At 40.1% G+C, this 13,756-nt stretch overlaps 1 protein-coding gene and 1 pseudogene across 1 annotated transcript; both read left to right on the top strand.

Annotated features, from left to right (window-relative positions):
• Positions 1-835: 835 nt before the first annotated feature.
• LOC104924782 (cytochrome P450 1B1) lies at positions 836-3,722 on the top strand. The gene has a single exon (XM_074527721.1). The coding sequence runs from the start codon at positions 1,090-1,092 to the stop codon at positions 2,665-2,667; it is 1,578 nt and encodes a 525-aa protein (XP_074383822.1). The 5' UTR covers positions 836-1,089; the 3' UTR covers positions 2,668-3,722.
• A 945-nt stretch (positions 3,723-4,667) lies between these two features.
• LOC113744625 (cytochrome P450 1B1 pseudogene) lies at positions 4,668-7,528 on the top strand (annotated as a pseudogene).
• The last annotated feature ends 6,228 nt before the right edge of the window (positions 7,529-13,756 follow it).

The raw sequence follows: 13,756 nt of genomic DNA on the forward strand, positions 1-13,756 counted from the left end.
TTGTCAGTGATTACATTTTTTATGACAAACTAATAAAATTATCGTTTGCAGCCCTCAACCTGCAGGACTTTTGGACTAATAATCACGGAGAAATTAAATAAAATGATAACACTTTTGAAATCACTGAAGTGATCATTAAAGTACATCTTATCTTATTATTATGGACGATAAGAAACATATTACAGCATGTCATAAAAGACACGTTGCTGATCTGCTTAAATTCACTGAGTCTAACTTTCGAAACAAAGGATGCATTTAACTGGCAAACAGCTTAAGCATGCAAACTAACTTTTACGCACATCAACATCAAGGCTAATTAACAGATTAAATAAATAACGCCGAGTTAACTTCACTGGATATTAAATTACGCATAAATAGATTCTGTGCAAATATAATTAGATTCAGTCTGGAGTTGGACAAACCGTATGCAAACACTTTTTTTTTCTAGCCAAAGTGCGCCCGCCGAGTCTTCTGCAGCCAGAAAATAAATCATGTTAGAAAGATACACCTTGAAATGTGCAAACTCTGCCAGTCCTCCAATTAGTCAAGCAAATTGGCTCGACACGTATCGGTCAGTCTCTTTTCTCTCCCTCTCTCTTTCTCTCTCTCTCTCTCTGTCTGTCTCTGCGGTGGACACTTGAGTTCGTGCTGCACGCTCACGTTGTCCCTCGACGCTCACAAGTGCGCGCTTCCAAGAGCGACCGACAACAGAGAGATAATGCAGTGTAGTGGGGTCTGCAGGGCTACCACAATGGGAGGAGTATGAAAGTTACCCTGAGCCCTGCCCACCAACTGAAAACATATAAGACCCTGGAGTGAAGCAGAAAACAGGCACTTATGCTTTAAATCCTGATGAAAAGACTTAAGACAAAAATATAACTCGCTTTGAACAGTTACTGTAGATTTATATCATTATGACTTCACCGGCATTTGATTGATACGTCTTAAACATTAATTTTATGTGATATGGACATACAACAGTTTTATTGATTTTTTTCTCCTTCGAAATTAACAGACTTTGTTTAAAAAGTGATTTTTTTTTTGTTTGTTTTGTTTTGTTTGAGGAACAAGTGTACAGAAGTTGTCACAATGGCAATGGACACTGAGTTTGGTGTGAAGAGCAGCAGCATCATCAGGGAATGGAGCGGACAGGTCCAGCCTGCTCTGGTTGCCTCCTTCGTTTTCCTCTTCTGTCTGGAAGCCTGTCTGTGGGTCAGGAACCTCAGACTCAAGAGAAGACTCCCGGGACCCTTCGCCTGGCCGGTGGTGGGCAACGCCATGCAGCTGGGCCAGATGCCTCACATCACCTTTGCCAGGCTAGCCAAAAAATACGGCAACGTTTACCAGATACGACTAGGTTGCAGCGATATTGTGGTTCTGAATGGGGACAAGGCGATTCATCAGGCTTTGATACAGCACAGCAGAGAGTTTGCAGGCAGACCAAACTTTGTCTCTTTCCAGATGATCTCTGGAGGCAGGAGTGTGACATTTACTAATTACAGCAAACAGTGGAAAGTGCACAGGAAAATAGCCCAGTCCAGCCTCAGAGCTTTTTCCTCTGCAAACAGTCAGACCAAAAAAGCCTTTGAGCAACATATTACAGCCGAGGCCATGGAACTGGTGCAGGTATTTTTGCGCCGCAGCACTCATGGACGGTATTTTGACCCTGTTCAAGAATTTACAGTAGCTGCTGCAAATATCATGTGTGCTCTGTGCTTTGGGAAGCGATACGGACACGAGGATGTGGAGTTCAGGTCCCTCTTAAAAAAGGTGAACAAGTTTGGAGAGACGGTGGGAGCAGGTAGCTTGGTAGATGTCATGCCCTGGCTTCAGTCTTTTCCTAATCCAGTCCGCAGCGTCTATGAAAACTTCAAAAACCTCAACGAGGAGTTTTTCAGCTTTGTGAAAGATAAAGTGGTGGAGCACAGAGAGTCCTTCAATCCTGATGTGACCCGGGACATGAGCGACGCCATCATAAATGTGATTGAGCATGGGAAGGACAAGGTACTGGAGAAAGAGTTTGTTGAAGCAACAGTCACAGATCTAGTTGGAGCAGGTCAAGACACAATGTCAACTGCCATGCAGTGGATCATCCTGCTCCTGGTCAAACACCCAGACATTCAAGCCAAACTACATGAACTCATAGACAAAGCAGTGGGCCAGGACAGACTGCCATCGACTGAGGACAGAAGCAACCTGGCATACCTGGACGCCTTCATCTATGAGACCATGCGCTTCACCAGCTTTGTCCCTGTCACCATCCCACACTCCACAACCTCAGATGTCACTATTGAAGGTCTCCACATCCCCAAAGACACGGTGGTCTTCATCAATCAGTGGTCCGTCAACCATGACCCTCTGAAGTGGAAGGACCCACATATCTTTGACCCCTCACGCTTCCTTGATGAAAACGGGGCTCTTGATAAGGACGTGACCAACGGCGTGATGATTTTTTCTTCGGGTAAGAGACGTTGTATCGGCGATCAGATCGCCAAGGTGCAAGTGTTTTTATTCACAGCCATCCTGCTGCACCAGTGTAGCTTTGAGAGCGACCCCTCTGAGCCCCCTACACTTGACTGCTCTTACGGGCTCACGCTGAAGCCACTCCGATGCTGTGTCAGTGCCAAGCTCAGGGGGAAGCTTCTTGGCTTAGTTTCTCCGGCATGAACAGCATACCCCAGTACAGATTTTCATATTTAATAACAATATTTAATGGACATCTAAACTCAGACTGTATATGAAGCATTTTTGGTGCAGGGCTGAGAATATAATTTCAAAGATGTAATGTTAGTTGCAGGTAGAATTCAAAGTTTTGAACTGTTGGGATCAGGGCAAAGGTATTAATTACATTTCTGCTTCACAAAATACTCTATACTTGATCAGATTTTGTACATAATTCTGAATTGTGTGCTTGTTCAGCATCCACTATTGAGCATGTACATGATCAATGCGTGTGCAGGAGTTAGCTATTTTCTTTAAATGTCGATCTAAACTAATATAAGTGTATACGAAATGCTTGTGAATGTCATAAAGTCACTTGATGACTTTTTGTTCTCAACTGCTCAACTATGTAAGAATATATTTAACCTTTGCCATGTAAAAATATTTTTTATATAATTTCATATTTCAGGTATGACTATAAATCTAATGAAATTTAATGTATTTCACTATCTACTGTACTCAGAGCATATGAAGACATTAAACAAAGAATGCTGATCAAAGTGTTAAAATAAGGCATGCGTGTGAAGGAGGAAGTCTTTTATCAAGGAACACCCATCACAGTCTCGAGGATGAAGACGAGACATTGCCGTGAACCATGAACTTCACAAACTTTACGCACCCAGGGCTCAGCTTTACTGTACAAGCACTGCACTGCAGATACCCAATACCAAACACACAAGTCTCACCAAGTACAACGAAAACACATGTGCTGCAAATGTCTGTCACTCATGAGGCTTTCTCAAAAAACATTTGTTTACAAAGTAACAATTTTTAAAGTGGTACACAGATGTCAATGCACTCTCTTTAAGCCTCTGCATTCAGGAATTGATGTTACAGTATCCAAGGGATGTGTTTCTCTGTCTGTGTCAAGGCAACAAATTCAACTTAGATGGCCTTGAATGTGTAAATGTACATCATAAAGGATATTTTGTTAGTGTTGGCTTTATATGATGGAAAAAATAAGCTATATCTGAAATTAATAAAGTGAATTTTCAATGGTCTATGTGTCCAGTTTACTTGTCACTTTAACTGTTAGTTTTAGAGTAACATAAAATCCCTTTAAACTTGCTAAGTTGGGCGTGAATCACAGTCTATGAACTACTTTTTTAGTTTCAAAGTATTTTTAGCTAGTGTTTGGCACTGTTAGATATGTGCCAACAATGTGATATTGTTTAGCTGTCTGTCATTGCTCATTGTTACAAAAATAGAAACCTCTGGAATACTTGACTTGTGGCTGAATATCACTTAAACCCAAGCTGATGCTTTTTTAAGTTCTTCCTTTTGTTGCACAAGCACCCACATAAGCAGATTCATAGCTAAACTCCTCTCATCTGAATTCCGCAACCCTAACAGCTACATTAACTCAGTGACTTTTGTTTAAAGAGCTATTATGACAACAATAATGATGTATATATATTTTTATGGAGCATCATAAATCTTGCCGTTTGGATCTGTTCGGTGTTTGGATCTGAAACCCACAGCTTTCATGGTGATGTCCCAGAGCCCCTTTCCCGGTATGGTTATAATTAACAGCTTGGCTGTAAATAACACGACACCAAATCATGTTTAAAATAGCCATGGAAAGTCCACAGGAAACAGTAAAGTCACCTACTGTAACCCCAGAGGAAAATGCGATCAACTCCATTATTTACACTATTTGCTGCCACACATCCTTTCTATATCATTGTTAAAGGGCATAATCTTTCAAGATTAACAAATTCATATTAGATATTTTATGACAAATACCTCTCAGGCCACATCCAGTATGTAGAGTTGTTTATCTTTTAAACGTGTCATGGTAATCTTTTATATTCTGTGGCTATGAAACTGCAAATCTGTAGCTTTTGACAACAGGGCATATTAGGTAGCTGGTCTCCTTTCCAGTCATCCTGCAAGGGACGCTGCTGGCAGTAGGCCTGAGGGGGAATAGGACTAAGGTCTGCTGGCTATGGTCAAAATGGGAGGGGAGAGAAAATAAAAAACCTGAGTCGCTGATCCCTCCCACCAAAGAGATACATATAAGCAAAGTGTTAAGGCTCGAACCTGATCGAGTTCTCGCTTGTGTGGAGGAGGGGTGAGACAGAAAGTGAGTACTGCTTGGAAGTTTTTTTGTTCTGGGTATTTGATTATAATATAGGATGAGAAAACATATGAATTTGTATTTTAATCTATTTAAGAGGGACCACTTGAAATGTTTTACCATCTTTAGTGATAATTGGATTTGTATTTGACAGTGGATGATAGACAAACTACACGATAACACAATGGCACAAATAGACACTGAGTTTGGTGTGAAGAGCAGCAGCATCATCAGGGAATGGAGCGGACAGGTCCAGCCTGCTCTGGTTGCCTCCTTCGTTTTCCTCTTCTGTCTGGAAGCCTGTCTGTGGGTCAGGAACCTCAGACTCAAGAGAAGACTCCCGGGACCCTTCGCCTGGCCGGTGGTGGGCAACGCCATGCAGCTGGGCCAGATGCCTCACATCACCTTGGCCAAGCTAACTAAAAAATATGGCAACGTATACCAGATACGACTAGGTTGCAGCGATATTGTGGTTCTGAATGGGGACAGGGCAATACGTCAGGCTCTGATACAGCACAGCACAGAGTTTGCAGGCAGACCAAACTTTGTCTCCTTTCAGGCAGTCTCAGGGGGGAAAAGTATGACTTTTGGCAATTACAGCAAACAGTGGAAGATGCACAGGAAAATTGCTCAATCAACGATCAGAGCATTCTCATCTGCCAACAGTCAGACCAAAAAAGCCTTTGAGCAGCAAATTGTGGCTGAAGCCACAGAGCTAGTTGAGATTTTCCTTAAACTCAGTGCTCATGACAAGCATTTCAACCCTGCTCATGAGCTGACAGTAGCTGCAGCTAATGTGATTTGTGCCTTGTGTTTTGGAAAACGTTATGGACACGATGATGTTGAGTTTAGAGCCTTGTTACGCAGGATAGATAAGTTTGGAGAAACAGTGGGGGCTGGCAGCTTGGTAGATGTGATGCCATGGCTTCAATCTTTTCCTAATCCAGTCCGCACTATGTTCAAGAGCTTTAAAATCATGAACCAAGACCTCTTTGGGTTTGTCCAGCACAAAGTGGAGGAGCACAGAGAGACATTTGATCCGGAAGTAACAAGGGATATGAGTGATGCCATTATTAGTGGGATTAAGTCTGCCAATGACAGCAGACTCACCAGAGATTCTGCAGAGGGGATGGTGACAGATCTGATTGGTGCAGGTCTGGATACCATCTCCACTGCTCTCCACTGGATTCTCCTTCTGCTGGCTAAATACCCTGAAATACAAACCAAACTCCATGAGCTCATTGACAAGGTGGTGGGCCGAGACAGGCTGCCATCTGTTGATGACAGAGGCAACCTGACATACCTGGACGCCTTCATCTACGAGACCATGCGCTTCACCAGCTTTGTCCCTATGACCATCCCACATTCCACAACCTCAGAAGTCACTATTGAAGGTCTCCACATCCCCAAAGACACTGTGATCTTCATCAATCAGTGGTCCATCAATCATGACCCCCTGATGTGGAAGGATCCACATATCTTTGACCCCTCACGCTTCCTGGATGAAAAGGGCTCCCTAGACAAGGATCTGAGCAACAATGTTATGATCTTCTCAGCAGGGAAGAGAAGGTGTATTGGGAACCAGATTGCCAAAGTTGAGATATTTTTGTTCTTTGCGATTCTACTCCACCAATGTAGCTTTGAGAAACTTGCCAGTGAGGACCTGTCTTTAAACTGCACCTATGGTTTAACACTAAAGCCTTTAGATTACAAGATCACTGCAAAACTCAGGGGAGAATTACTTATAAACCAATAAAAATGTCACAATGGATTCTCTGATTACTGAACAGCAAGCCAATATAAGGGATGTGTTCTAAAATAAATGTCTATGCCTTGGTCACAGGTCATTTTTATATAACATGCTTTTATTAACCCTTAAAATGTAAATAATTATATTCTTTAAAACTTTGACCAAAGACGATAATGTTAATTCTCACGCTTACAAAATCTGTTTATATATTAAAATAAAGCACTGTGTAAGTGGCAATAGAAAGCATGTGAGTTATATCTGGACGCAATTTTACTCCAAAACTGTGACAGACTGAAGCCCAAATATATCTGTACTGACTCTGCCACATCGTATAAGAAATAAAAAGCTTTCATGTGTTTGCCCCACACCACAATTCATAATAAACCTTAAGTATGTATTGTTATTTATATGAAGGGTATTTAGTGGAGTTGCCCTAAATTGCAATATAAACCTGTGGTGATGAATAGAGTTAACTTCAAGCTGTTTTTCTTTTTTTTTTTTTTTCACTGTTAGGGAGAAATCATTTGCCAGCTGTGTGGTCTCAAGTGAATCCTCTGATAAATTACTCACTCAGACATTCGTTTTTTATTTTTTTAACTTAATAAAAAATATTGTGTGCAAGTCCTCTACATGTAATCTTAAATCATGCATAAGACTGTTGTATTCTGATAATAACTCATGTCATGTGTAACATATGTCTAAAAGCCACATATTTATGGTTATGGTTATACTGTCTTTTTCATTAATACACCTAATACATCACTGTGCAACATGCTTTTTTTGGCATGCCACGTTGTCTGAATAATACGTTGTATAGAAAAGCTAAATAATGTTTTATCCAGTGTGATACAGTCTGTACTCTTTTTATGAATGTACAATAAACATTTACATCAGAGGCCATAGAGGTCAAAGAGATAATAATAGATCCTGATGTCTGGTCTCAGTGTTGTTTTTAAAGATTAATATGGGTTACAGGCCCTGTGTGTTCCTGTTCTTCCCTCTTTACAAGCAGGCTATGACTCAACATTAAGCAGTCACAAGCCTTACTCATCCATATTTAACATGGAGCATGCTGTACTTTTTTACTGCTGTGTCATTTGTTTCTGAATGAATGAATGCATTCAGCTTCAGCCAAGTTTATCCCTTATTTATCAATACACAAAGCAGTTTTTTTTTTATAACTTTAACTGACATAACTAATAAAAAGTTTGAGAAACAAGACAAGATTTACAACATTAGAGTTTTAGGGAACAGGCCAAATCCTATTAACTCTTAATAGAGAAGCACAGAATAACTAAATTACATATTTTGCACATGAAATATAATGCAATGTTAAAAACATGGGTTTTGATTAATTATCTAATTTACACAAAAAACAAATAAGGTCAAATTTGTGCATCAGAACTTTTTTTTTTCTTCTTGCCTACCCCGTTAACAACACCTCAGATTTATCTTGTGACCCTTTGGAAGGAGAAAATAAAAATAAAAAGTAGTTAAAACTAAGTACACAGCACAAGCTAAGATTCTGCTTACAGGCTGATGCATCAGTATTAGCAATTTGATGATATTGTATACTGTAAGAATGAATTAAACATTTTTACTTACAATGTGAGAGCAATTGTAGATTAAGTAATTAGTACAAGTAAGAGTACTTTTTCTAGCACCAATGACTCAGCTCTGTTTTAATGTCTGTCATGGTGAGCTTTCCATTGTTTTTATCACCTGTGTATCACCTTCAGTATCACAGGATTTATAGTGACAATCATATGAGATCTATCTATTCCAATAAACTGCCCTGCCAAACTTCTTCCTCCTGACTGACTTTCTGTTTTCTGGGAAAACCAAAACCACCCAATGCTCAACATTTATCCTTGCTGTAAGTTTTGTACATAAATATTAGTTTAAGTGTGGGTTAGCAGATTATCATATTCATCCCCCCTTTTCCTTTTATCTCCCCTTCCTTGCCACATGGGAGCTTTTCCTCAGTGCTCCAGGGTCTACCTGCGTCTGCGCTGTAGCTAAACTCTGAGGGAGGCTTGTTTTCACTGAGGTTAATACAGAGCAGGCTGAAGACATTCTGTACTGCAACAGGCTCACTCTCTCTTTCTCCTTCTTTGCTCTGACACCGCGAGGACCCTAGGGGGAGGAATGGGCCGCCTAACCTCCCCCGTTTCCATCACTGCTTCCCAAAACATCCATGAAATGTGTCCAGCTGAAAGACTCCCTTTCACCCTGAGTCACCCGCTCCACATACCCCACAGCACCTCGTCCTGCTGTGTTTCACTCCTTAAAGGAAAACAGAAAAGTGTACAGGCTGACAGTTATTCAGCTCTGAGGTTATTCACGTTCTGCACGTACACAGAGCCGCAGAGTGGCCTCCCACAAGGTTGATACAGCTCAGCACTTTATCCAAAATCCCCTTTGCTCTGCTAGAGAGGTAAGATATGTAAACTGCAGTCACTGTTGGGTAGATGACAAATGCAGTTCTCCAGAATATCTCTTCCCACGTTTGCCGCCATCGTACACTGGAACATTGTGTCTAAGCATGGGCTGGAAACGGCCTTAAGTTCGTTCAGCCAGTCCTTCCTATAATGCCGACTTCAATAACAGCACACTAACCGCAACTACACTCTTAATCCAAAATATTGCAGACATATAATATGTCTGTGATGTTGTGTCAGGCATCAAAGCAGATCATTAATCATTCTGGTGAAAAAAAAAAATAAGAGAAAGAATCCCAGTAAACATTTTTCTTTGAATAACAAGAACAAATAGCCTGTGGGGATAGTTTTCCAGGGAACCCTGAACAGACAAAGGTAACACATCCAACAAGTCAAATAATCAGGATTGCTCTGAGGTCAGCTAATACTTTCCCCTCTTTATTTATTTACAGTAGCATATTTATACCACAAGATTTTCATAAGATATTGTGCCGCAGTTTATAGAAACATTCTGTCTGCGGGTAATTTGCTTCCAAAAAGGGGAAATGATTGACACTTTAATAATCCCAATCCCTCCTTTAACTGATGCTACATGTTTTAAAAGACTGTCAGCCTGTCATCAGAGTGATGTACAAAGAAATGAATTGTGGAAATACTGCATTCTGGTTCAGTGTAATATATTCCAGAATGTTTGTGAGCTGAAAAAAATGTTTCCCCTCTTTTGAAGCCCCCTGTGGAATTATGTCACACACATAAACACTGAGCAGGACTTGTAATAATGTTCCAGTTGACATTATAATCAAGTTGTGCCACCTTTAAGTTGGGTATCACGCTATAGACTTTGTTTTGTTTAACACATTGCTGACATAGAGCACAAAAATTAGTGACCATTCGCTTGAAGTTTTGGAATATAACCTCACATAAGCATCATAAAGACATATGAAGTGACCCTTTTCAATAAACAATTACCCAACTCATTATTATAGGGCGGGACGAGTAGTGCTTGTTTTGTCAGTGCTGGGCTTGTGTTTTGGAGCAGTGGCAAGGAGAGGACCTTTGATATAAAATAACGCAATGCGCAGTTGCCATATTTTGTTCCATATAACAAACAATTATTTTCAGGAAGTGCATGCAGAAGTCATCCATGGTGGTCAGTATGAGAACATGGCTAGCGTGTGTTTTTTTGTTCGCGGATGGGAGTTCACGGTCTAAAACAGTCACTCCTATTAACTGGATTTAAGCGGTCATTTTTGTTTGATATGGAAACTGAGCAACCCTGTCTCCTATTATTTATGTTGAATGGCAATGTGGAAGCATTGCAGCATTGAAGTGGGATGTCCGAGTGGTGTGAAGGCTGCGGTGGTGGAGAAGTTTACACCTCTTTTACGCCAGTCTGTCTTCTTCCATCACTGAGACATGCTGATGTGGAGGCTGAGGTTGTGTCAGGATTTCCATTTTTCTTTTGCCAATGTGCGCTGCGGATACGTGATGTGGCTACAAAGGCTAACGCACTACATTTGGAACATTTCTTCCTCAGTGTCTACAGCTGTACTTCCTTATTTTCTATTAGGAACAACAGGACTTGGCATGGTTTAACTTAAGCAAACACAAAAACTCCCTCTTTATTTGCCAAACCTAGAAAGTAAATTAGATTACTATAGTATGTCTCCTACAAATAGCGCATGATCTCATTTATCAGATGATGAATCAGGTCTGGTGGACCTTCAGAGTGAGTATCGGGTACTTCCCTGTGGGTCCAGCACCTTGAAGAGGCCATCAATCTTATTCAGCGTCAGAGATAGCGATGTCTGCTCAGACGATAACGAACCACTGGCACCACTATTGTGTAACCCAGACTGGAACCTCTTCACAAGGCACGTACAAGTGTCTCTGCGAAGTAGACATATCTGATTTGTTTTGAAAAGGGAGGAAATAAATCAGATTATTCCTCTGTGTATTTTTTCAAGTAACATGAGAACATTGGAAACACTCAACAGAGTGATATCCGATGCATGAGTGGGAGAGAGACTTGAAGACGTGCAGATAATTGCTAGTTTGAACTTTTTTTAAAGAAGTAATGCCTTTAAAGAATTTTTGTACAGAACAAAAAAGATTAGTAGGAGAATAACGTTGTTAAAAAAGTACTACAACTTAAAACATTTTTCATTTTTATGTTGAACTTAAAACTGATATATTCATATTTAGTCTGAAAGGTAAATTGATCTTTAATGTGTATACTTACTTGCTGTGCTAAACATTGTAGAGATATTTAAACCATAGATTGTGCTCTGTAGAGCAGGAAAGGCATATGCCAGAGAAAGCCCAACTGTATCCTCTTGACAGCTCATCATCAAATTAGATCAAGCAGAAAAACTGCCGTATTACCAGACTGGCAAACCATGACAACAAGGTAAACACTGTGGGTTCATGTTTCAGACTTTTAAAGTTACAGTCTGCACTTTTGTAAAAGAGTTAGTACCCCGAGTCTCTGCTGGTTGCAAAGAAATAGTCCAGCACATACAGTAATCCCCCGCCACAACAGCAAATTGTGTTTTTTTCCACTTTGTTTTTACCAATTAAACAAATGAGATATAATGTATTAAAAAGTGAGCTTTTACTAAGGCAAACCTACAAAGGGGGACGTATTTCCATTACTATTGGGAATGTAAACTGATTTCCAGATTTTGTTATTACCGTATATTTCAAAGGTAGTCAGTGGGATATTTAAAATAAAAATTAAGAAGGACCCTGGAGTTTTCCTCCTAGGCCTTCTCTCTAGGGACTTACATCTCACTGCATCACATTATAAACTCTTTGAAAAACTCAAAAGTGCATACTGCAAAACTGGATCAAAATCCTTCCACCCAGTGCCACCCTTTCGTACAGCGAGATATTTAATATCCTCCTTCATGAAAGGTTACAAGCTGTTGTAAAGGGTAAGAACAATATTATTATTATTATTATTATTAATAGTTATTTTTGAAAGTTCCACCCTTCCTGGATTATATACATGCAGATCTGAAAAATCTGCTATTGATGGGTAGACAGTTTCCCCTTGCAACCCTCAGTATAATAGAATAATGGGCTGCTGATGACTGGTTGCCCTCAGCTCATGATTACATACAGCGGACTGGAAGCAAACTAGATGTGTGTTTTTCTTGTTTTTGTTTTTTTGTCATTATGTCATTATTATTATTGTATTGGTCATTATGACTATTTTCAGTCATTGTTTCCCCTTTTTTGTCTGTAAATCTGTAATTTGCATGTGCTATCTGACGGGTCGGGGTCTTGTTTCTGTATTTTGCATTGTCTCTATGTTTAAAAACAATAAAAAGTGTTTAAAAAAAGTGAGCTTTCAGAGGTACTGGTAGGCAAATGTTGTTACTTTTGGACAGGCAAGCTGTTGTTCCATTTCAAATCTTAATGCTAAGTTAAGCTAACTGGTTGCTGGCTTTGGCTATGTAGCAAACAGATCAGAGTGGTATCAATCTCTCATCTGACTCTCCGCCAGAAAGTAAATAGGCGCTTTTTCCAAAATGTCAAAACTATCCTGCGAACTTTCTTGAATCCAGAGAGACAGCATGATTGTACCAGCCAGCCACATCTGAAATATCCAACTGTTACAGATTGAAAATCATTTTTTTTTACTTATTCTACTAGTGTTATATTTCTGGAAATCCATTTAAATCCACACTTGAGCAATGTATATGGACACCTACACATTACAATAAGGTTTTCCATAAGATTTTGGAACCTGGCAGCTGATGTTGGGCAACAGGGCCTGGCTCACAATCACCAATTCATCCCAAAGGTTTTGGATGAGGTTGAAGCTCTGTGCAGGCGAATCAACTTCTTCCACTTCAAACTCAGCAAACTTCTGTACATATACTTGGTGCGAGGGGGCAATGTCATGTTGAAATAGAAAAGAGCTTTCACCAAACTGTTGCCATAAAGTTGGGAGCCACTGTTGTATAAAACATTGCATGTTGTAGCATTAAAATTTCCAATCATTTGAACTGAGGGACTTCGTTCAAATGATTGGAAAATGAAAACACACAAAAATAAAGTAGAAAAGTGTGTCCATATGTACCTTTGGCCACATAATGTATAACAGACTATAAAGAGTTAATCTTAGTCTGAAAATCTTGAGTTGATGCCAGTCCAAGAGTCTGTCTGTGGTCTGAAACAGTGGCCCTGGCGTAGTGCAGCTTGGGTAATCATCTGAATCCACAATGACTATGTAATATTTCATAATCTTGCGCAAGAATGAGAGAGCAACATATTACCATCACTAACATCAGAAATGCAGTCTTTCATACCCAAAGTTTCAGAGAGTCAAGTAATGACCTTGCATCTGTCATAATCTGGCCTTTATAGTGTCTGTATCTGAACTTGTCGCCCATGTATTGGGGTATGAAATATCTTGTAACCTCCATGACTAAAAATGTCACATGCTCCCATGTCAAACAAGCTACCCATAATTTAGCTTTCCGCTGTGGCAGAACCCCTCTCCTTCCCTCCCTCGCTTTCACGCCATCCCACTTCAAGCCCTCTTCTTGGCAATGCTTTATGCCAGACCAAAACAATTTAGCAACAAGCTATTTGCGTTTGTAGGGATTCATTTTCAGTTGTTTTTACATTCTCCTTTTGTAGTGGGCTCTGATTGCCTGTCAGAATTTCCCCACTCACTGAGAGAATAACTTTTTGCTGGAGCTGACCACTCTTCTGAAAATACCTTGCTCTGTTAAGACTTGGAACAGTTTG

This window comes from Larimichthys crocea, chromosome XXIV (assembly GCF_000972845.2).
Source record: "Larimichthys crocea isolate SSNF chromosome XXIV, L_crocea_2.0, whole genome shotgun sequence".
Classification (NCBI taxonomy): Eukaryota; Metazoa; Chordata; class Actinopteri; family Sciaenidae; genus Larimichthys; species Larimichthys crocea.